The following is a 24,667-nucleotide window of genomic DNA, read 5'->3' as shown; positions in this document are numbered from 1 at the left end:
AATACAGATGGTGGAGGGTTTTTGATGCATTAGATATAATAGATTATATTACTTTTATTTTTATTATGTTTGTTTAATTTGTAATTTGATAAAAAATTTAGTATCCAAAATTCTAATAGTAAGTCAACAATATACATATGTGTAGCGTCTTGCTTGTAATTTTAATTTGGATTATGTTTAACTTCAGAATATTAAAATTACTCACATATTTTCGCTTTTTATTTTTTATTTTTAAATTTAATTTATTATAAAAATAATCTCGATTAAATCATCAACTTATACTAATATGACTCTAGGATTTTGTTATCTATCTATTATATAAAGGCAACCAAGAATAATTTGGTGTCCAAATTATTTTATTTAAAATGTTTTTTATTATATATAATTTGTAGAATAAAATATTTTGTTACTTAGTATTTTGACTGATTTTAGTTTTAGTTTTAGTATTATTAACATATTTATATATAAAAAATTAGATTAATAGATACATTAGCACCTATTAATATACTAATTTTTAACGAGAAGAATTCCCTAATTAACTGTTATTTTGATGACCATTTTATTCTTATACATTTGCGCATTTTATTACAGAATTAGAAAGTCAATTTATTTTTTTGGACCTAATTAAAAAGTCAATTTAAAATTTTAAATTAGTCATTCTTATCTCTTTCATTCCCCGGACCTTCTCTCCTTTTATAATAACTGCACTAACCACAAACCACAAAGGCACAAACCACGTCCCCTACACTTCAAGCATTCACATCCGTCTCATTTATTCATCATTTCTTTATTATCATCTCATATATAAATGCATAAAATGGAAGGATAGGAAAACAGAAAATAAAAATTTGCACTACATATGGAAAAACGACAAAATAAAGCAACATGAAGTGAGGTTACGTTGACATGTGATGGAGTTAGTCGTAGATTTTTTTTCACATCTTTGAAAAAAAAAATTAATTAGACTTTCACAGACTACAAATTATGTTTTGGTTTTAGCTTTGAGGGATAAAACATAACGTAAAAGATATAAAAATTTGAGCTACATTGAGTTCCGGGTTGAACAAAACTTTTATAGAAAGGTTATAGAAAATAGTTAGAGAATATATGTTCATGCCTGCCTTACAATCAGAGGGAAAAATAAAAAATTCTCATATTTACTCATGCAGTACTAGGTTCTGGTATAATTTTTCTTCTGTCAACTCAATTATTAGATAAATTGTTACAATAATCTACCTTGAGAGATATAAGATACAAGACTTATGAGATAATAACTGAATATAACAGCTCTTGTTATAATAAAATTTCTAAGGACTCCATCACATATACTCAATTAAAATGCATACACAACAAAAGACAAAATAGTTTAAGAAGCTAAAATACATTATTACAACAAAATAAACTTAAAATGCACCACAATTTTCAAGCTATTTTATTTCTAGTACAAGTATTAATTATCATAACCTATCTAGCTGATGGAGTCATATCAGTACTAATTAAATTCACACTGAACTCTTCAACTGAATCTTCATTTTGAAGGTTACAAATATTATGTTTTCGGGCTAACTCTGCAGCCAAACAGTCCTTCAACTGTGTCACTACATCTCTCATGTATGGCCTTTTCACTGAAGTGGAAGATACAGAGGCCATTGCTATTTCAACCGCTTTCCATGCAGAGTTATTGTCAAAATCTCCTTGTAACCTTGAGTCAACAACTTTTGTTATGTCCCCTTCAGCAATCATAGAATTAACCCGTTCAATTATATGATGAGTCGTGTCTTTCTTTATTATTATCACCGATTGACCTGTAATTATCCTTAAAAGAACTACTCCAAAACTATACACATCACTTTTTTCTGTCAATCTGTTTGATGTTGTGTACCTAACACAACGAATCAAATAATAATTTCATTAGTTAATTTTTCGTTATCTCTTATCAAAATGTCTTTCATCAATAATCAAAATGATGGATAATTAATCATATCATTGAAATTAAACACATACTCAGGATCTAGGTAGCCTGGAGTTCCGGCCACAATGGTTGACACATGTGTATCGCCCTCAGCCGCAAAGCATTTGGATAATCCAAAATCAGCGAGTTTGGCATGGAAGTTTTCATTTAATAGAATATTTGGACATTTCACATCTCTGTGAATTATAGGTGGCTTACAACCATTATGCAGATATTCCAATCCTGAATTTAAATTTCAATCATGCATGAATAATTAAGAACTAAAATTTGATAAAGAATTTTGCATGTGTTTGGTTTTTTTATTCTTGCTTACCTTGGGCTGCATCTACTGCTATTGGAAGTCTATCTTCCCAGTTCAAAGACTTCCCCCTATTGTTTTTTCCTGTTAGAAGGAAAGAAAAAAAAAGAAAGAGATTTCACAATATTCCCCTACTGAATAACATGAATAGAAAGAAATATAATATTCTTACACTTAGTTATATTGTTTTTTAAAGTAATTGAATATTTTTAATTAAAAACTTTTTAAAAATATAAGATCAATTAAAATTTTAGATTATAGGTTTAGTAAAATTACAGGGACTTTGAGAAGATTAATTCAATTAAAATAAAAATAATTATGATTGTACCTGAAAGATGTTCATCTAAATCTCCATTTTTCATGTATTCATAAATGAGTCCTATGTTAGTTTCTTCGTTGCAATAACCAATAAGAGAAGTCAGATTTCGGTGATGCACCCTCATTAGAAGTTTAACCTGTCATTCCAAAACCACTTTTTTGTTTTGGTCAAACATAGCAACAAATTTTGATTGAGATATATTTTGAGCACTTGCCTCTGCAATAAATTGTTGATATCCTTGCACTGATGATAATGAAAGCATCTTAACAGCCACTTCAATGTCCTCAATAAAGCCATGGTAAACTGTTCCGAATCCACCTCTGCCAAGAATCCTATCAAAATTGTTGGTCATATTAACCACCTCATTAAATGAATACTCTCGTTGCTTATTTTCCAATTCTGACTCCTTAATTGGATTATGACGCCACCCAAGCATAATGTTCTTAGCAGCATCTGATTTTCACGAAAATTTTAAGCAGAATCAAAACTCGTGCAATCAACCAAACTTATGTAATCTGTTTCATAATAATATTCTTTATATTCATTATTAGTGTAAGACCCATAATTTAAAAAAAAAAATATATATTATTATGAGTTAATCTCAACTTATTTATTCATTAAAGACTTTTGTTTTTAGAAAATTATTTTATTAAAAGTAATTAAATGAAATTTTGACAATTAAATTAGAAATTTTACTTAATTTTATAATTATTGAATAATTTTCTATATTTAAGTTATAGAGCTTAACATTTGTAAAAGAATAAGAATTTTATATGATTTAGCTAAATAATTGAGATTTTAGAATTTAATACTTTAATTTTATAAAGAAAATTAATTATTTTTAATTTTAAATTAGAATACTTAATTAAAATCCAATTAGCAAATTGATAAATAAATAATATTTTTAAAATAATTTTAAAGAATTAAATTAAATTTTAAATTTATACATTATATCATAATTTTTATTAGAAATCATGTGTAGCTTTGGAAACAGACTTCATTAACAACCTTCTTGCACCATTATTATTATTATTATTATTATTATTATTATTATTATTATTATTATTACTCCATTCAGCCACACACATACAGACACCCATACCTCCCATGTTTCCTTCAGTAGCCGCCATTACCCCCTTACCCTCCTAACTCCTTCACATCGGTAACACACACAAACCCACACATACTGAGACAGAGAGAAAAGAGGGCTGAACGGAGAAGAAGGAAGGGAGGGGGACGACCGCCGCCGACGCGTCTTGCCATAGCCACCGCCACCGAGCTGCCGGACCGAGCTAAGAAGGAGAAGAGGCCGCTGTTGTCATCGAGCTTGCTGTCGTCCATAGCCGCCGCCGTTGTGCTCCGGCTCGTTGCCACCATCGCGGACCGCCGCTGCCACCGCGCCATTCATCGCCGTCGCAAGGAAGACCAGGACCGAGGGAGAGAGCCGCGCGAGGAGTCGCCGTCGCCGCCGTTCGCGAGAGAGAGAGAAACACGCTGCGCGGGAGTTGCCGTCGTGGGGTGTGTTGCCGTTGAGAAGTTGTCGCCGCCAGATCCGCCGTTGTCAGAGCTTCTGTCCGAGTCCTGCCGCTGGAGAACACCTCTGCCGCCACTGAGATCTGCCGCCGGTGAGGTTTTAAGTTGGTTTTCGTTTCCTTTGAATTTCCGGGAGCTTAATCATCGCTGTATGTTTGTTTCAGTCGCCGTTGCCGGAGTTCTGGTCGTCGCCGCCGTTCGAGGTGGCTGCCGGAGCTGCCGCCAAACCGGTTCAGCGACCGCCGCTGTTTCATTTTCTTAGTTCGGTAAGTATTTATGTTTCGAAAACCCGTGTTAGTATTCTGTTATATTTGGTTATAAACTCTGAGGTTCTGGTAACGTAGGGTCGTGTTTTGAGCGTTGCATGTCGCTCTTAAGTTGCTGTGAGTGCTGCGAAAGTGATCAGGGACTGAGTTTGTGGTTGCTGATGGTTTCGGGTTAAGAGAAACGGTTTTGTTGACGCATTTTGAGTTATGGTTTCGACGAGTCAAGGTAGGGGTTTTTCTTAAAATCTAATTTCTATTACAGAGTTGTGGTAAATAGATATTAATGTGAGAGAACATATGCCTGTGATTATAATTGTCTTCTAAATGTGGTTGTTTGCTGGACTGAATGACTGATTGCTTGATTACTTGAGTAGTTTGTGATTATTGAAAAGAGATTAATTTGAAAGGTTATTTAGTTGATTATTATGAAAAATGGCTTTTCTTGGTTTTGAAGCTATTTTTGATGATGTAAAGGAATTGGCTTTGAAAATGGTTTAATTTTGAGTTAGTGACTTTATAAATGACTTTATAAATGATTTAGTATTTGAGCTGGTTTGATTTTAAAAAGAGATTTATTATGGGCACTGATTCGCTTTGAAAATAATTTGATATTGGAACTAGCTGAATCTTGGAAAATGATTGAGGTTTTGGAAAGGTTTGAGAAATGTTTGGATGGGACCCGAAAAGGGTGGCAGAATCCAAGTTTTAGAGGAGATGCTGCCGAAATTTTATAAAATTAGAAATTTCATTTGAAGTAGTTATTTTAAAAGGTTTAATTTTAAGCATTAAATGATTTGAGATTACTTCATTTAATCAAAGAAAAAGTTATGTTTTGGATTGAGAATTGTTAGTGAACGAAACGGAAAGAGGGATGATGATGATTGATTTGAAATATGATTTTTAAATGAATTTGGAAATGGGATATGGATTGGCAAATGATGATGACATTGAGAATGGCTTAGATATTGATGAATGATGAATGAATTATTTATGTTGCTTATGAATTTGAAATATCTGAGATACGAGGTTCCCTGGATTCAGTGCCGTGGCTTGCCACCACGTGTACCAGGTTGAAAACTCGATACTCTGTTGACCCTACGACGTAAGTGTGACCGGGCACTATATAAATTCCCGGGAATGTTACCCCCATTGAGCAATATTGATTATTTGAGAAAAAACTATGCATAGACTCTTGGGGATGCACGTCGGGGGACAGTCTAAGGACAATTCAGACTTGTCGGGTTGGCTGGATAACCGACAGATGAGCCTCATCAGCCATAGGACAGGCATGCATCATATGCATTTGTATGCTTTGCTTGGATTTGAACTTGTTTTGGTTTGCCTAATTGTTAAACTGTTCTTAACTGCTACTTAACTGCTACCTACTTGTGCTTTCCTTGTCTGTCTTGCCTGTGTTTGTCTTGGCGTGCTATTTTTGAGAATGAACTTGGATGCTGAATTAATGATTGTGTTGTTTGACTGCGTGGTTGATTTCTGATTGAGATTTTCTTATAAGGAAGGAAAGATTTTGGATTTCTGAAAGATTAAATATTGTTTCTTTAAAAAGGGTTTTGAACGATTTCCTATTGGTTTTAAAAGATTCATAAGACAATGATAATCACTGAGCTTGAAAACAGTTTCTTACTAAATATCTTCTTATGACAACTTTGAAACTCCGTGGTGAGACCGTGTGGTTAGGTTCTCACCCCCCCTACAGCTTTACCTTTTCAGGAACCGGATGAAGAAGCATTAAGAAGAGTTATACTGCATTTGGTTTATATGCTGTTGTATTATTTAGATTATTTTCTTCCCTCGTCTTTATTATTACAAGTTTGTAAGAGGGATAGGAATTGTATGTTTTATATTTTCTAATATGTTGAGTTATTATGTTAGGAGTCTTGTATATGAATATATGCCTGCTACTTTGTTTTTTTTAAGATAAAGTATTTACTTCCGATGTTCAAAGAAATTAGCGATACAGTGTCGAGTCACAGACTCCTATTTTAGTATTTAATATATAAAGTAGTCGTAATACTTTTTGCTATCAGAGTGGCGCAGCCGGAAGCGTGACTTCTGATAGTGAGGGTGTTACATTATGGTATCAGAGCGGTCTTTCCTGTAGAGCCTGAGGAATGGACCGGTTATGCTTCAATTGCATATTCTGAGAGTCTGTCATGTAGTAGGTCTTGTTCGAATAACGAGAATTAGAACTTTATGCACATGACTATCTATTGGTTAATGCCATTAGTCTTGCATTGCATAATTCCTGGTATTAAGTTTGGCCAGCTTAACACTAGTGAATTATGTATATGCAAGTATTAATGGGTTATCATAGACGATATGCGAGTCATAGATAACGCGAGTCGTGGGTTTTGGGAACGTTAGACTAAATTCCAGAGATTAGTTCCGATTCGACGTATAATCTTTATTCGTGCTTGACGTTATCTTTTCTTTATCAATAGTATTATAATCTCTAGTTCTGGATTTCTTCTTGGAATGTGTTTTGGATATTCTTCTACCATATCTTGACATTCATATATATCCTTGTTTGATTATGTTCCTAATTATTGCTTGAATCTTTAAGGAACATTCAACCTTAACACTGTTCATAAATTTGGTATTTGTTGATTTGATTTCGAATTATTTTTGGTGCAATCCATAATCCTTGATTCCTAAGTTATTTGAAATCTTAAGAGTCGCGATTCGTAGTAAATTGATTATGCGATTTAGTTCTCTTGCTTCGTGTTCTGTAACTATTGTGTGTTTTGCTCGGATTACAATCTCTGGTTTTGTGTTTCTTCGTAAAAATGATAAAAACTGACCTTGTTTTGATAAAATGTATCAATTCTAGTAGTTTTCTTCTACAACTCTTATCTTGGAATTTCTTTTGAAAATAGTTTTATTTTGGTTCTTTTTCTGTTTGACTCTGGTTGTAACCATTATTTGAATTCTGAATACGACAACCTTTGATTTTATAAAATACTTCCTTACAAAAAATGAAAAATTTCTTTATATAATTAAAACATGCTTTTATTTAAAAGTACTACTTAGTCTTTATTTATCCTTACAAGAATACTTTACTTTAGATTTTCTCATTTGAACATAATTTGATCCTTTTGCAACATTATTCGAGTTTTTATGTACATAAATATATACTTAGTTAATTATGTATCTACGAACTCTTTAAACTTTCTAAAGCAAGATTTCTATTTTCATTTCAGTTAATTTTCATTTAATAAACTTCACACAAATCATTTTAATTTGAATTTGATCTAGTATAACATAATATTTACCTTTGTTTAGTTTTTTTTGAAAAATATTGTATTTATATATTTTCATTACACAAATCATACATTATGCTCAAGTTCGACTTGAAATTGTTTTAATTTGACACAATATTCATGTTTTCACTAATTCTCTTAAATTTCGTAAATAATAACCCTGTTCTCTTTTAGGATTTCTATTGAAGTTCTTTGAAATAAAATTCTTTCCTATTTGTATTTCAATTCTTTCTTCTGACATACTTCACGACTTTTAACCATCCTAGTTTGTTGGTGACTAGAACCATTCCTTCATATTTTTGTAAACTTTGCGCTTCTCTAATTTGGTTTCAATTTGTTTTGATCCAATTTACCATTACCATTTTCTTGTTTTCTTTGGAGTTCCTAGATTCAATATTTCCTGTTAAGATGCAAAATGACTCTTTCTGAAACGTTTTCTCATGTCTATACATTGTTGCTTAGTTGTAATCCTACACTTTCCGAATTCATGTGAATCTTATTCTTGTCACTTATTCTTATCTTCCTGCGATTTGTATCTCTTTGAACGTACTTAATGCATTTCAATATTATTGAATATCCTTATAAGGTGTGATTTCTAGCATATTCTTGGATTGTTTTAAGCCTTTTAAAATAAGATTTGATTTATTTTTATGTAAGGTTGTTTTTGACTCTGCATTCCTTTATTTGGGCAGTGCCTCTTTTTGCTGTAACTTAAATTTGTTTTGGAGCGACACGGCCATCTGTTGAAGTTTTAATAAAATCACTTTTAACTTAGCTTACACTCCCTTACTTTGAAAATTTTTGTATGTGATTTAAATCTGTTTCATTGTAATGCATCTTCTTTTCCTTTTATAAGCAAAACTTTATTTCGAGTTTCCTTCCAACAAGATCGTAATTTTTATGCATGCTTAACATAAAAAAAAAAAGTAAATAGAATTTTTCTCTTAATCAAATTAGTCTCTCTTTTTTCAATTTTATGTAATCTGTTTCAACTTGAATTTATATTGAAATAATGTTACATTCATACTTTTATTATTTTGTTGGAAGATGTTTGTTACTTATTTTTTTTTTTTTTTTTTTTTGGTAAAACGTGAAATGATCTTCCCTTAAGATTTCCATTCTTCAAGAATAATGTATTCAAAAATATTTTTAAATCAAACTCGAGTTTTGAGAGCTTTGTCTTTAGTTTTGAATATTCTCCTTTTGTAAACCTCATATTTACTTGACTCCGCTTGAATTCGTTTCAAAATACTGCAATGTTTTTCATCTTATTGGTCTTATCGAATTCCTTCAATTCAAGAGTTACCCTTAAAGTTATCAATTGATTCTCTTTCCAGCAGTCTTTATTGCTTGTTCATCCTTATCTACTTGTGATTTCCACAATTCTTTCAAATTCTCGCGAACACGTTCCTTGTCACTGTTCTTTCTTTTCTATGGTTTGTTATCCTTCTGAGTATACTCGAAATTAGTTTTGGTGTCTTGTGGACCGTTAGACTTAATAAATGACACATTAGTCCTTTAGGACACGTTTGGTGAACGCAGAAGGTGAAATTTGTAAACATACGATGTAGCAAAGATTATCGAATCTTGTTTCATGTGGAAGAGTTTTATTGATGTTAAGTTTGTGACTACTAAGATTTGCAAAGTATTTGATGAGGTTGAGAACCCTCGGATGAATTGATTGATGAAGTACGATTGAGAATGGTGGAGATAAGTTATGTTGAAATTTGAATAGTTGAATCTTTGAAGTCGGTGCGAGATCAGTATTGGGAACGTTAGTCACGTTGTTTCAATATCAGTTTGCTTTGTGATCTTTTGCACCAAGCTTGTTTTGTAGCTTCTATTTCGCATCACACATATATCCTTATATCCTCATACCATATGAAAATCTTGGTATATGAGACTGTATGTATATATATGCTATAATCTTTTGTTTTTCTTAAAATGTGTTTGAACATAAAGTGATATAAAGTCTCTTTCGTTTTGTATCAATTTTCGAGGACGAAAATTCTTATAAGGTAGGTAGGATGTAAGACCCATAATTTAAAAAAAAAATATATATATTATTATGAGTTAATCTCAACTTATTTATTCATTAAAGACTTTTGTTTTTAGAAAATTATTTTATTAAAAGTAATTAAATGAAGTTTTGACAATTAAATTAGAAATTTTACTTAATTTTATAATTATTGAATAATTTTCTATATTTAAGTTATAGAGCTTAACATTTGTAAAAGAATAAGAATTTTATATGATTTAGCTAAATAATTGAGATTTTAGAATTTAATACTTTAATTTTATAAAGAAAATTAATTATTTTTAATTTTAAATTAGAATACTTAATTAAAATCCAATTAGCAAATTGATAAATAAATAATATTTTTAAAATAATTTTAAAGAATTAAATTAGATTTTAAATTTATACATTATATCATAATTTTTATTAGAAATCATGTGTAGCTTTGGAAACAGACTTCATTAACAACCTTCTTGCACCATTATTATTATTATTATTATTATTATTATTATTATTATTATTATTATTATTATTATTATTATTACTCCATTCAGCCACACACATACAGACACCCATACCTCCCATGTTTCCTTCAGTAGCCGCCATTACCCCCTTACCCTCCTAACTCCTTCACATCGGTAACACACACAAACCCACACATACTGAGACAGAGAGAAAAGAGGGCTGAACGGAGAAGAAGGAAGGGAGGGGGACGACCGCCGCCGACGCGTCTTGCCATAGCCACCGCCACCGAGCTGCCGGACCGAGCTAAGAAGGAGAAGAGGCCGCTGTTGTCATCGAGCTTGCTGTCGTCCATAGCCGCCGCCGTTGTGCTCCGGCTCGTTGCCACCATCGCGGACCGCCGCTGCCACCGCGCCATTCATCGCCGTCGCAAGGAAGACCAGGACCGAGGGAGAGAGCCGCGCGAGGAGTCGCCGTCGCCGCCGTTCGCGAGAGAGAGAGAAACACGCTGCGCGGGAGTTGCCGTCGTGGGGTGTGTTGCCGTTGAGAAGTTGTCGCCGCCAGATCCGCCGTTGTCAGAGCTTCTGTCCGAGTCCTGCCGCTGGAGAACACCTCTGCCGCCACTGAGATCTGCCGCCGGTGAGGTTTTAAGTTGGTTTTCGTTTCCTTTGAATTTCCGGGAGCTTAATCATCGCTGTATGTTTGTTTCAGTCGCCGTTGCCGGAGTTCTGGTCGTCGCCGCCGTTCGAGGTGGCTGCCGGAGCTGCCGCCAAACCGGTTCAGCGACCGCCGCTGTTTCATTTTCTTAGTTCGGTAAGTATTTATGTTTCGAAAACCCGTGTTAGTATTCTGTTATATTTGGTTATAAACTCTGAGGTTCTGGTAACGTAGGGTCGTGTTTTGAGCGTTGCATGTCGCTCTTAAGTTGCTGTGAGTGCTGCGAAAGTGATCAGGGACTGAGTTTGTGGTTGCTGATGGTTTCGGGTTAAGAGAAACGGTTTTGTTGACGCATTTTGAGTTATGGTTTCGACGAGTCAAGGTAGGGGTTTTTCTTAAAATCTAATTTCTATTACAGAGTTGTGGTAAATAGATATTAATGTGAGAGAACATATGCCTGTGATTATAATTGTCTTCTAAATGTGGTTGTTTGCTGGACTGAATGACTGATTGCTTGATTACTTGAGTAGTTTGTGATTACTGAAAAGAGATTAGTTTGAAAGGTTATTTAGTTGATTATTATGAAAAATGGCTTTTCTTGGTTTTGAAGCTATTTTTGATGATGTAAAGGAATTGGCTTTGAAAATGGTTTAATTTTGAGTTAGTGACTTTATAAATGACTTTATAAATGATTTAGTATTTGAGCTGGTTTGATTTTAAAAAGAGATTTATTATGGGCACTGATTCGCTTTGAAAATAATTTGATATTGGAACTAGCTGAATCTTGGAAAATGATTGAGGTTTTGGAAAGGTTTGAGAAATGTTTGGATGGGACCCGAAAAGGGTGGCAGAATCCAAGTTTTAGAGGAGATGCTGCCGAAATTTTATAAAATTAGAAATTTCATTTGAAGTAGTTATTTTAAAAGGTTTAATTTTAAGCATTAAATGATTTGAGATTACTTCATTTAATCAAAGAAAAAGTTATGTTTTGGATTGAGAATTGTTAGTGAACGAAACGGAAAGAGGGATGATGATGATTGATTTGAAATATGATTTTTAAATGAATTTGGAAATGGGATATGGATTGGCAAATGATGATGACATTGAGAATGGCTTAGATATTGATGAATGATGAATGAATTATTTATGTTGCTTATGAATTTGAAATATCTGAGATACGAGGTTCCCTGGATTCAGTGCCGTGGCTTGCCACCACGTGTACCAGGTTGAAAACTCGATACTCTGTTGACCCTACGACGTAAGTGTGACCGGGCACTATATAAATTCCCGGGAATGTTACCCCCATTGAGCAATATTGATTATTTGAGAAAAAACTATGCATAGACTCTTGGGGATGCACGTCGGGGGACAGTCTAAGGACAATTCAGACTTGTCGGGTTGGCTGGATAACCGACAGATGAGCCTCATCAGCCATAGGACAGGCATGCATCATATGCATTTGTATGCTTTGCTTGGATTTGAACTTGTTTTGGTTTGCCTAATTGTTAAACTGTTCTTAACTGCTACTTGAACTATTTGCTGTAACTGCTACCTACTTGTGCTTTCCTTGTCTGTCTTGCCTGTGTTTGTCTTGGCGTGCTATTTTTGAGAATGAACTTGGATGCTGAATTAATGATTGTGTTGTTTGACTGCGTGGTTGATTTCTGATTGAGATTTTCTTATAAGGAAGGAAAGATTTTGGATTTCTGAAAGATTAAATATTGTTTCTTTAAAAAGGGTTTTGAACGATTTCCTATTGGTTTTAAAAGATTCATAAGACAATGATAATCACTGAGCTTGAAAACAGTTTCTTACTAAATATCTTCTTATGACAACTTTGAAACTCCGTGGTGAGACCGTGTGGTTAGGTTCTCACCCCCCCTACAGCTTTACCTTTTCAGGAACCGGATGAAGAAGCATTAAGAAGAGTTATACTGCATTTGGTTTATATGCTGTTGTATTATTTAGATTATTTTCTTCCCTCGTCTTTATTATTACAAGTTTGTAAGAGGGATAGGAATTGTATGTTTTATATTTTCTAATATGTTGAGTTATTATGTTAGGAGTCTTGTATATGAATATATGCCTGCTACTTTGTTTTTTTTAAGATAAAGTATTTACTTCCGATGTTCAAAGAAATTAGCGATACAGTGTCGAGTCACAGACTCCTATTTTAGTATTTAATATATAAAGTAGTCGTAATACTTTTTGCTATCAGAGTGGCGCAGCCGGAAGCGTGACTTCTGATAGTGAGGGTGTTACAATTAGCGGCTCAACAGGCACGTCAGCCGCTTTTCTATTGTTTTTAAGAAATTAATTTTATTTTTTTATTAATATATGAGAAGTGCTAGTAATTTTTGTGTTTTGTAACCATTAATTGGCCATCAATAGTATTTTTAATAGTGTGAGATTACATCTAATGGAGAGAGATCACTCACTTTTCTTTTGATGGTTAAGTGCTGATCACAAAACACAAAAGTTGTTGCCCCTAGACTTTCTCTTAATATATTATTCACTCTTTAAATTTATTAGATAAATATTTTTTTATTTTAATATTGACATGACCTTATTTATATCATATTTTATTAAAATTAAAATTATTATAAAAAATCTTTAAAATGTTAAATTATAAAAGTTCACAATATAGGGATATATATATTATCAGAAAAAATATAATTTAAAAAATAATGATAATAACATTATCCTAATTAAAAAAGAGTATATATAAACCAAAATACATATTAGTTATTTACAAAAGCTAGTTTTTACTTAAATGTCATGAATATTCATATTTGTCTTTATCTTTTTTAAGTAGTAGGTTAAAATATAGATCTGAATATGAAAAAGCCTTCATTTTTTTATAAATAGTGAAAAATAGAAGTAATGAGAATGTTATCAAACTATAAGAATAATTAATAAGCAAAATAGGAGAGTATAAAAATTGTATATCCGAAAAAAATCATTCATAATTCATCATACATCTCCTTATCAGTAACTTCTCGAGTCTTGAAAAACTATCAGATTTATTGACCATATAAATAACTATATAAACGCTTCAAGATTATTAGTTAAAAATTATGTGTAACAAAATCAAAATAAAAATTTAAAAATATTATTTACAAATTAACTATTTATAAATGTTATTAAGTTTAATTATTTATTTTTAATAGTATTTAATTTGAGGTTGAGATAAAAATTTATATTCAAAAGACTCTTTATCTTCATACATAATTTCAATTGTTAAAATTTTTTTTTTTAATTTTATATTTAATTTTTTAAATTTTCTTTAATTTCATTAATTTTTTAAAATTATTAATTTATATTTTTATTATATCCTCTTACTATAATAAACACTATTCTTTCTCTTACTATTATTCTCTAAACATATATTTGTCATTGTCTCATCGCCATTATTATATTTTCTTCTTGTCTATCATTTCGATTTATAATCATCTATTCTGTTAACTTTTATGAGTTGTTGAAGTTTCGCTAAAAGAAGTAAGATATAAAGCATTTAAAATTTTTACCCAAATTATCAAATTAACTTTTAGAATGTATAAAATTTATAAATTTAAATTAAATAAGATATTAAGCAAATTTATTATGTTGTTATTATGTGTAACAAAATCAAAATTAAAATTTAGAAATATTATTTACAAATTAACTATTTATAAATGTTATTAAGTTTAGTTATTTATTTTTAATAGTATTTAATTTGAAGTCGAGATAAAAATTTATATTTAAAACACTATTTATCTTCGTGCATAATTCTAATTGATAAAAAATATTTTAATTTTCTTTTTAATTTTATATTTAATCTTTTAAATTATCTTTAATTTTGTTATTTTTTTAAAATTATTAATTTATATTTTTATTATATCCCCTTACTATATTAAACACTATTCTTTCTCCTACTATTATTCTCTATACACATACTTGTCATTGTTTCATCGTTATTATTATATTACCTGGTTATCCTTTCTCTTTTTTTTTTTTCCTTCTCTTTCCAACTTCTCTTCACCTGACCGTAACTGATTATCACCAAGTATTATTATCGCAACTTTTAATCTTGTCTATCACTTTTATTTATAACTATCTATTCTATTAAGTATTAACTTTTATGAGTTGTTGAAGTTTTGTTAAAAGAAGTAAGACATAAAACATTTAAATTTTTTTTTTCAAATTATCAAAATTTGATGTCAGTAGTCCCAAAAAACAATATCAAAATATATTATTTTTAACTAAAATAATAAAAATAATACATAATTGTAAGTTTTTTAACTAATAATTAAAAAATTAAGTCGTAATTTAATATAGTATCTTAGGACAAAAGGCAACCATTGCTATTCATGTTTGACTACTACTATCTAAGTTTCACATTTATTTTATTGTGTACATTAATTAAAGTGTATTTTATTATTTTAGTTTACATATTTTGAAATAATGCCACTGTATTATAAGGATGAGATTAATTTTTATAATCTAATACGAATCTTTTTATTATTTTGTTTGTCATTTGAATACTATCCATTTAAAATAGTTACTTAAAGTGAAACACTATATAAAGAGACATAAAAAATTTTAAGATTTATGGTTCTAGTTTGCTTCTTATTAGTCCTCACATAATATACTCAAAGTTAATAGTTTTGATGGTGGTGAATTTTTATAATTAGTTAAAAAATTTTAACGTTTTCTTTCTCTGTCTCTCTCTACGATTTTGAACAAACTCAATTTTATTATTAAATAGTTTTTTAACTTCAGAATATTTTTAACTTTTTATATAATAATTAGACTTAATAAATTACTAAAATTCAAACCTATTCTCTTGAATTACTTCTTGATGATATAATTTGAATCGTTTAAATGGAAGATCGTTAGGCCCCTAAAGTTTTCAAAGTAAAAAAATAATACAATAAAATAAATTAAAAAACCTAACAAAATAAAATAGTTTAAAAAATAGAATATATATGAAAAATAATAAATTAAAACTTACATGGCTCATGAGATATAGAAAAATAAAGAGAAAAAAATAATCATAAAGATTGAAATAATAAAAAATGTATAATATAGTTCTTATCTTGCCACATTTAAATGTTATATGTCAATCTAATTATTAATAAAAAATAATATTATCTAATGTAAAATAGATTAAAAATAAAAAAGAGATTAATAAAATCAATTAACAACATCTTAGGTCGCCAGATTATTTGAAAAATCAATTAACAAAGTTTTTATATATTGCTACATTTATTATTGATGAGTTTGGAAAACTCTTATTTAATTTTGATGATGAACAAACATTATTAAAATATTTAATTACAAAATTATTAATTTGATCTCAACTCATATTTGCTTAATTAATAATTTTGTTGTGCAGATTTTACCTTGGGCCGGAAAATAAAGATGTTGCTAGCCCAAATTAAAAAAAATCAGCCTTGCTACAAGTTTCCTATCAAATGGCTGAATTGTTGTTTTAATGGGCCAAACTCAATGATATTATAACCAAGCCCATATTTAATTTTGATGAATGCTTCCTATGCTTAATCCGAAATCAAATTCATCAAGAAAGCAAATGTTAACCATTTGGGCCAGATTAAATCTTAATGCTACCAAGCCCAACATTATTTTGTTGAAAGCTTCCAAGCTTGGTCCGAAACCAAGGTTAAAAGAAAGCTAAATGGCTTCATGCTTTTCAACGGATTCCATCTCTTTGTTAAGAATGGATTTCAAATCTTAATATGTTAGCATTGGAAACATGAGAGAGAACTTGACTTTGATTTGATGGGAATCATTATGATTAATGCTATACGCTACTCAAAGCAAGGGAAGTAAAAAGCAATCTATCAACTTGTTTCATTTTCATTTAATTGCTTTTACTTTAACTTCACATTCTCTCTCATCTCTTTCTTCTTCTTCTTTCGGTCATTGTCCAGGAAACAATGGAAGCTATGTTCATCTACAAAGAAAAAGAAGAAGCTGCATGCATCAAGACTATCAAGCTAATGATGACAAGAAAACATACTAAAATAAAAATGAGCTGTGGCTAAGATATTCACTATTTTTGGTTAGATTTGGTGATGTATCTTGAGTCTTTCAAGCTCAAAAATGGATGTTGAAGATTCGGCCAGCATGGAGGAGATTCTTGAAGCATGGCTTGTCTTTGATTCTGTTTAACCACAACAGGGAGTAGCTAGAGTGGCGAAGTGATGGTTGAGGCAGAGATTGAAGCAGATGAAGTCATTATCATCATGAAGCATCAAGGGCCAGAAATCCATCTTGGAGAGCAAGCCAAGGATGGAGAGCTCGGATTGATGAAGGGTGATGATCAAGAAAGATCCAGAGGTAATTGCATGTTGGGTTTTACATGGTTATCTCTTCTCTCTCTGTGTGACCGAACCGGTTCTGTTTGTTGAAGGAGGAAGAAGTTGGTTCGGTTTTGGCTTCAATATGTGGAGGCTCCCCTCTTCTATAATAAGGGTGGACAGCCACTGTTTGAAGCAAGGAGAAAATTTGAGAGTGCAAGGCACAGAGTTCTCAGAGCTACCTGAGCTAACAGTTTTCTCTTCTCCTTCAATGTATTCTGTTTTGTATTTTTCTGTTTAATTTTGTCATGTCTTGAGTCTCATGGAAAAAGGCAAACAGTGAGGTTTGTATAAAAAAGCCATAGAGCAGAAAAAGACAGAGAGTGCAAAATTAAAAGAAAAAAGCCATAGATGTCTTAGAGTTCCTTTGTACGTCTATGTTGTGTTTCATGATTCTGTGGGAATCCCCTTGTAAGTTGGGTTAGCACTTTACAAGTTGTAATCAGATTGATTATAGTGAAATTCCATCATGGTTGTGATGGAGACTGGATGTAGGCTGCACTGCACTTAGCAACTGAACCAGGATATATCTGGGTGTAATATTTCTTCTCTCCTACTTCATTTCTGTTTTCTACTGCACAGGAGCAAAAAAACTAAAATGTCTCGTGCCAAGTGACGAGACAAAACAAAAAGTCTCGTGGCAAGTGACGAGCAAAAACAAAAAGTCTCGTGTCCAGAGACGAGCTAAAACAGAAAAGCCTCCTCTGAGTTCAGCAAGTGTTAACAACATAAAAAGGGGGCTAAGATTCAACCCCCCTTCTCTTAGCCACTGAAACCATCAATTATGTTATCTGTCGAACTAATAATCAATAAAAAATAATATTATCCAATGTAAAATAGATTACAAATAAAAAAAATTAACAAAATATATGTGAGAATTTTTTATTCTACCATTGGTAGGTGTATGTTTTTTTATCTTTTATATGTTAATTATGTGACAAACGAATAATATTAAATTAATTAATTTTTTTGTAATACAATTCAGAAAATTACTAAATGTCAAACCTACTTCTCTATATAATTAAATATCAAATCCAATACTCTACATAATTAATAGCTTAGATAATTTAAGAAATTAACATATTAATATTTTTAACGAAATCCTCGATAGGTGCGAACTTTTTTGCGTCCTATATATATGCCAATCAAATAATTTAGCTAATATGCAAAAAAAAAAAATAATATTGTGGTAGCGACAAAATTAATAATTTAATTTAGTTTCAAAGTAAATATTTATGTATTCAAATTTTGAACATAATACTCTCCATAATCAATATTTTAGAAAATAAAAAAAAAGTTATTGCAAAGCAATTAAAAAAAATTAACAAAATATTTATAAAATTTTCATTCAATTATTGATAGTCAAAGACTTATAAAAAAAATATAAAAATAGATATCAAATAAAAAGAAACGGTTTTCTTTTTGCATCAATTGATAAGACAAAAAAAATTATTTCTTTTTACATTAAATTGATAAAAACAAAAGGAGATATAATACTATTTTCATTTTCATACGTTGAAAGTTGGGAATAAATGAAAAAGGTGAGTAATGATTGAAAATATAAATTAGATAAGTAAACTAAAGAGAAGAAGAGATATAAGTGAATATTATGCGTAAAAGTAATAACTGCTCCAAACTGAATGAAATTTGCAACTGCAGTGGATGAAGGCAATGGAAGAGGATGGAGGCGAGAGTGTTGAAAAAAGGAGAATAATAAAACAGCAAGAAAAATATAGAAAAGTAAAAACCAAACTGCAGTGGATGGAGGCAATGGAAGATGTGTTATTATAGTTATAGAAGTAATAGAACTGTTTTCATTTAGTGGGAAGTTATTAGATTTTTTAAAACAAATTTTATATTTATTTTGTCCTTATAATTTGCTTTATGAAATAGTTTATTGTAGGGTTAATATAATCCAAAAAAATTGGACACCAAAGTCATGGTTAGGGCTGGCAATTCATACCCTACTCGCAGGTACCCAACCCGGTCTAACCCGTTCGGGTAGGGTAGGAGCTGCGGGTAGGGTAGGGTACAGTCCGGGTATGCCTGCGGGTAGGGTAGGGTACGGGTTTAGGGTGTACCCTATCCTACCCTACCCACACCTCAAATATAACACATATTTTATAAAAATTAGGTATATAATGAAAGAAGTGAGAGTTAAATCTACAACCTCTCTTATGTAATGACTTATAATAAGTGAACAACCACTAAACTAGTTAGTTAATTTAGTAATTTAGAGCATTAGTTTGTTATTTTTTATGTTATTAATATATATAAAATTTGAAATGATTGAATTTTATATTTATTTTGAAAAAATTTGATATTTTTGCGGGTAGGATAAGGTAGGATAGGGCTTAGACTTTAGGGTGCAGGTACGGTTAGGATTGAGAGATTCTCAACCCGCGAGTAGGATAGGGTAGAGTTTTAATAGAATTTTCAACGCGCGAGTAGAGTTAGGGTAGAATCCAAACCCTATCCTACCCTACCCATTGCCAGCCTTAGTCATAGTCAATCTTCTGTATTGACTTTATATATTGATTTTATATATTGTTATAGATAAGACTGTGCGGTTACCATAGGTCTTTTTTCGACGAACGATTATAACTGCTGCAATCCCTAGAAGCAGCAATATCCCTGCAATTGATGCTACCACTGTAATAACTGCATTATTCTTTTTCTTTCTTGTAGCATTTGTTTGCAGGGTGCATGAAGTTGTTCCACATAGAAGATTAGGATTTTGCCTCACACTAGAATAAGCATTGAGAGGACAACAAAGTTAAAGCAAGGTTAGTTATGTATTCAGTTACAACTTGTAATCAGGAAATTGTGAGAGTAATTAACTAATTATTATTAGAAGACTCAAATAAAAGAAAAAGCTAGTTCAAGACATCATTTTCTAATATTAAGTAGTCAAGATAATGTAATTGTTTCAACGTCATTAAATCGATAAAAATTTTTAATAAAAAAAGATTTTTTTTTATTTTTTAGTGTGTTTGATAAATTTTTAATAGTACAAGTAAAAGTACTAGAAAAAAATTATCTTTTTTAAAAAACTACTGTTTATATTTTTTTTTCTTAAAAAAAAAAAGGATGTTTTTCACGTAATAAGTAAACAAAAAAGTACTTTTATCTTATTTTACCCAAACATAATTAATAGATAAAAAAATCTTTTTACATGGGATATCTAAACATAAAATCACTTTTATTTTTATAAAATATCTTTTAAAAAAATATCATTAAAAAAAATCTTTTTCAAAAAATAACCCCCAAACAAGCCCAATATACTAATGATTCTTGGTTCTAAGTATGTATCAAGGATAATATATACCTCAAGGTTAATTGACCATCACTTTGTTTTTGAAGGAGTTCATTTGAAACTGAACCTGCTGTAAGGTTGTTGTGTGCTAAGTTTCTGCAAAAGCAGAAGGCAAATATGACATAGATCCTTATCAAATTTTATAACCGATAAAAAATCACGGGGACTTACAAGTATTCTAGTGATTGCAGTTGCACCAAAAAATTAGGTATATTCCCACTTAAACCATTGTCTGACAAATCTCTGAGAGGGGATTTCAAATGCACGGTTACAATCCAAAAGGAGAAAAAGATAATGAAAGAAAAATAATAAAATATAATCAAATCATTGGGTCCATTATTTATACGTGATCAAATGAGATAAGAAAGATAGACTTTAACATAGTAAGCTTGGAGATATCAGTCCGTATATGTCCGGTGAGTCCACTTGAAGACAAATTCCTTTATATATTATTCCATTTCCAAAAAATATAATTATTTCAATAATGAAATTATGCAATTAAAAGGTTAATAGTTTTCTAATTTAGGTGTTATTTAATGAATGATAAGCTTACAAGGATGTGATTCTTAGAAAGCCATCAATAGTGCTACAGTCTACACCTTGCCATTTGTATGCATCTGGGAAGACATGGATCTCCTTGCCAGTTTCTACTGTCCACCCTATAAGCCTTCTTGATGTTTGTGACTGCATCCGCTGGTATATATATATATATATATATATATATATATATATATTCATCATATTCTAGAGTACTGAGTACGCATGCAAAGCTAATTAAGTTTAGACAAAATTAAATAGCAGCATAGTATACCGTCGTCTTTGTCGATTTCTGACTGTGATGAAAAATTTTTTGCTAAATAAATCTCAAGAGCACTGATAATGGGTGGAAGGGTAGAAGATTCTGTCCGAATAAGTGAAATGTGACACTTTTTGCATCCAGAGGAAAGTCCTCTAACATGTTTGGTGTATACTTTGCCGTATTTGAGTGATTCAGCTGTATTCCAAGTCTTACCATCCATGTTGATATTGAATGATCTTGTTTGATCTGCACCCAAATGCTGAAGCTCTGTGAAGTGTAGATAGAAATAGTATTGGTGCTGAGTTTCATTGTCATCAATGTCCCAATGGAAATCTAATGAGGCAGTAGCATTTATTGATGTGGCTGCAGTCTTCAACACAACTGCTGGTGGATTAAAGGGATCCTGATCAAGGGCATAATTGCTATGGTTGCTGCTTATTAGTCTCCAGTTGTTCTCCCAATAAGGCTCCCATATCCGGTTATAAGGATCATCTTCATACCTGTATACCAACAAAACATTTGTTCCCATCACTTATATAATAATAATAACAACAATTTAATATTCATGTTTAAAATAAATTTTTATTTTAATTATTAATTATTTTTACAATCAATAGTTACTCAAGTATTTTTTTTTCAATTTTATTTCTAAGTAGCACCATTACTCTCAGAAATTTTTCATAAAAAAGAAAAAATATTTTCAAAATCAAAATAACATAAAATCAGCTATAAATTAAGTTATATTTATTAAAAATTAAGTTCATTTGATAAAATTACTAAAATAATTTAATTTTTAACAAATATTAAATTAACTTATATTTTAATGATAAAAATTAGTTTTTTATTTAAATAAAAATAATAATTTATTTTATTCCAAAATAAATTCATGCATGTAACAATGTCATGAATGAAGATGTCAAAAATATATTCTCATAAAAAATACTTTGTTTAAAAATGTGGTTTATTTGTTTAGTTATATTTTAAACAAAAATAATATTTTTATAACATATCAAAATCTAATATTATAATTTATCATTTAAGAGTAAAAAAATTACTTTTACATAAAGATAATTATAAAATTTTTGTAAAAATAATTTAATTTTTGTTTTATTTCACTGTTTTACTGGTGCTTTAATTTATTTTTTTCCCATTTAAAAACTTTAACCTCAATAATTCTAAAGAAACCACTCATAAAAATAATAAAAATAATTTTTTCTAAAGTTGTTTATTTTAACACAGTTAAAAAAAGTAAAATTGGATATAAATTAATTCTATATTTATTAAAAATTAAGTTAATTTGATTATTGAGTATTTTATGTAATTTTATTAAATTAATTTAATTTTTAACAAATATTAAATTAATTTATATTTTATGATAAAAATTATTATTTATTTTATTCCAGAATAAAGTCATGCATGTAACAATAGTGTCAAGAAACTTAGAATTGTGTTTGCTCATCAAATCAAAATGTCAAAAATATATTTTCATAAAAATATTTTATTTATTTAATTATATTTTAAATAAAAATAATATTTTTATAATATATCAAAATCTAATATTACAGTCTATTATCCAAAAGTTAAAAGAATATTTTTACATAAAAATAATTATAACGGCTTCGTCAAAGTATCCACCATTTAAAAAATATATAGATGAAAATGATTTGATTGTTGCTTTATTTCACTGACGTACTAATGCTTTAATTTATTTTTTTTCTTTTTCATTTAAAAACTTTAACGTCGCTCAATAATTCAAAGGGCACCTCTCACATAAAAATGGTAAAAATAACTTTTTCTAAAGTTGTTTATTTTGCCTCAATTGAAAACCGTACTCTAAAAAATATAGATCAATAATAAAAGTATAAATTATAAATAAAATTAAAAATCTAAAAAAAATAATTATATTAATGATTTTAATTAATATTAATTTAAACGATACTGAATTTTAAATTAATAAAAAATAATTTTTTAAAATCTTAATTTTATAATAAATTTTATTTAAAAAATTCAAAAATAAGCCATAAAAATTATACATGGTGATGGTAATGATAAAGTAGAAGATATAATTAAGGGAAAAATTGAAAAATATTTGAGTAAAAGGTGATTATTAAAAAATTATAAATAGAGAGAAAGGATTAAAATTTAATTTAAATAATAAAAAAATTGATTCAGACTAAATTTTTTAAATGATATTAATTTTTTTTTTACATATATTAAGGACAAAATGCATATATAATTTTATAATTTATTATTCATAGAGTGATACTTGAGATTGATACATGTATAGTACTAAAGAGTCATCTGTTAATTTTTCTTTTTCTTTTTATTTTAGAATATTTTATTTTGTGAACATCGGATGAATTTTTCAACCGATGTAACAACTAATTAATAAGTCTCTATTATACCATGCATTAAGCGTTGAAATATGAATCAGTTATATTTAAAAAAAAAAAATCAGAAAAGGACTAACCTGTAAATTAAGTTGCTGATAGAACTAAAATACAACCTTCGGAATCGTGCCAATGATGTAGATGACTCTATAGTGACATAACTCTTCTCGACATTGCCCAAAATCCTCATTTCTATAACTGAAATGAATGGTGTCCCTGTGCCTTTGTTAACCAAACAGATATGGATGTAATTCAGCGATAGAGTGTGGATGATCTCATAGTTTATGCTGACTGAGGAATTTGTGAATTTTACCGTCTCCCAAAAATGAACTCCAAGATAAAGATCAAACTCTGGAAGCTTATTAAGACCATCATAGTTTCCATACAAAAAACTAGCTCTGATTAAATATCTAGTAACACTTGTTACATTTATGCGGTAACAATTTCTTATTCCATTAGGAAAACTCCGAAGGTAATTAAAATATTGTGGATGAGTAGTCTTATCTTGGGGTGACACAGTTTTACTCACACCAGAATCAATGAAATTAGCATCTGAAATGTAGTTGATTCCTATGTTCTTTTCAGTGTAATTGGAATTTTCAGGTAGCCCACAATCTATGCTAATAAATCCTGATAATAGAAATTAATTATATTAATCAAACTTTATATATTAAATTAAAGAAATTGTGAAACTTAAAAGGAAAATGACTTCTTCAAATTTTAGTAAGTAACCGAACCTGATTGATCCTGGCCTTGGACCATTGCTATGAAAGAAAGAGCTCCAAGCAATAGAAAAAGAGAATTTGCGATCTTCTTTGCCATTGCATGCATATCCTATTTTGTTTGGGGTGACAAATTGCGAGGGTTCAGTGCTTCTATTTAACTAAATAAAGCTTACGATTTTTAATATACACATTACGTAATATGATAAAGTTGACTTTCATATGTTTGGATTCTTTCCATAAATTTTTATAGTATACAAATGGGAAGCTCAT

At 30.0% G+C, this 24,667-nt stretch overlaps 2 protein-coding genes and 2 long non-coding RNA genes across 6 annotated transcripts; 1 reads left to right on the top strand and 3 right to left on the bottom strand.

Annotated features, from left to right (window-relative positions):
• Positions 1-1,331: 1,331 nt before the first annotated feature.
• On the bottom strand, positions 1,332-3,084 carry LOC112775804 (receptor-like protein kinase At3g21340). The gene is made up of 4 exons (XM_025819662.3): positions 2,599-3,084; positions 2,286-2,354; positions 2,005-2,194; positions 1,332-1,882 (listed from the first exon to the last, which is right to left on the bottom strand). The coding sequence occupies exons 1-4, from the start codon at positions 2,711-2,713 to the stop codon at positions 1,465-1,467; spliced, it is 792 nt and encodes a 263-aa protein (XP_025675447.1). The 5' UTR covers positions 2,714-3,084; the 3' UTR covers positions 1,332-1,464.
• Positions 3,085-3,530: 446 nt separating this feature from the next.
• Positions 3,531-12,944, top strand: LOC112775805 (uncharacterized). Of its 3 annotated transcripts, none has more exons than XR_011876916.1 (7): positions 3,531-4,214; positions 4,287-4,388; positions 4,467-4,614; positions 6,120-10,787; positions 10,860-10,961; positions 11,040-11,187; positions 12,693-12,944. It is a non-coding gene; the product is annotated as an uncharacterized lncRNA (long non-coding RNA). The 3 variants fall into 3 exon arrangements; XR_011876917.1 differs by having other exon boundaries at positions 6,106-10,787; positions 12,707-12,944; XR_011876915.1 differs by having other exon boundaries at positions 3,532-4,214; positions 6,106-10,787.
• Positions 12,945-19,761: 6,817 nt separating this feature from the next.
• Positions 19,762-20,768, bottom strand: LOC140181754 (uncharacterized). Its single transcript, XR_011876918.1, has 3 exons — positions 20,655-20,768; positions 20,496-20,579; positions 19,762-19,914 (listed from the first exon to the last, which is right to left on the bottom strand). It is a non-coding gene; the product is annotated as an uncharacterized lncRNA (long non-coding RNA).
• A 485-nt stretch (positions 20,769-21,253) lies between these two features.
• LOC140182095 (probable LRR receptor-like serine/threonine-protein kinase At1g05700) lies at positions 21,254-24,434 on the bottom strand. Its single transcript, XM_072228201.1, has 3 exons — positions 24,410-24,434; positions 23,753-24,302; positions 21,254-21,782 (listed from the first exon to the last, which is right to left on the bottom strand). The coding sequence occupies exons 1-3, from the start codon at positions 24,432-24,434 to the stop codon at positions 21,254-21,256; spliced, it is 1,104 nt and encodes a 367-aa protein (XP_072084302.1).
• Between the last annotated feature and the right edge of the window lie 233 nt (positions 24,435-24,667).

The sequence above is a fragment of the Arachis hypogaea genome, chromosome 19 (assembly GCF_003086295.3).
Source record: "Arachis hypogaea cultivar Tifrunner chromosome 19, arahy.Tifrunner.gnm2.J5K5, whole genome shotgun sequence".
Classification (NCBI taxonomy): domain Eukaryota; kingdom Viridiplantae; phylum Streptophyta; class Magnoliopsida; order Fabales; family Fabaceae; genus Arachis; species Arachis hypogaea.
This window is presented reverse-complemented; position numbering and strand designations above follow the sequence as displayed.

Bases quoted from the DNA above. Each gene is read 5' to 3' on its own strand.
- LOC112775804 (XM_025819662.3), bottom strand. From the start codon at position 2,713: ATGAGGGTGCATCACCGAAATCTGACTTCTCTTATTGGTTATTGCAAC. The intron at 2,355-2,598 runs GTACAATCATAA...TCCTTCTAACAG, and splicing joins TTTAGATGAACATCTTTCAG to GAAAAAACAATAGGGGGAAG. The intron at 2,195-2,285 runs GTAAGCAAGAAT...ATTTAAATTCAG, and splicing joins AGCAGTAGATGCAGCCCAAG to GATTGGAATATCTGCATAAT.
- LOC140182095 (XM_072228201.1), bottom strand. From the start codon at position 24,434: ATGGTCCAAGGCCAGGATCAATCAG. The intron at 24,303-24,409 runs GTTCGGTTACTT...TTCTATTATCAG, and splicing joins CCAAGGCCAGGATCAATCAG to GATTTATTAGCATAGATTGT. The intron at 21,783-23,752 runs GTTAGTCCTTTT...GTTGGTATACAG, and splicing joins ATCAGCAACTTAATTTACAG to GTATGAAGATGATCCTTATA.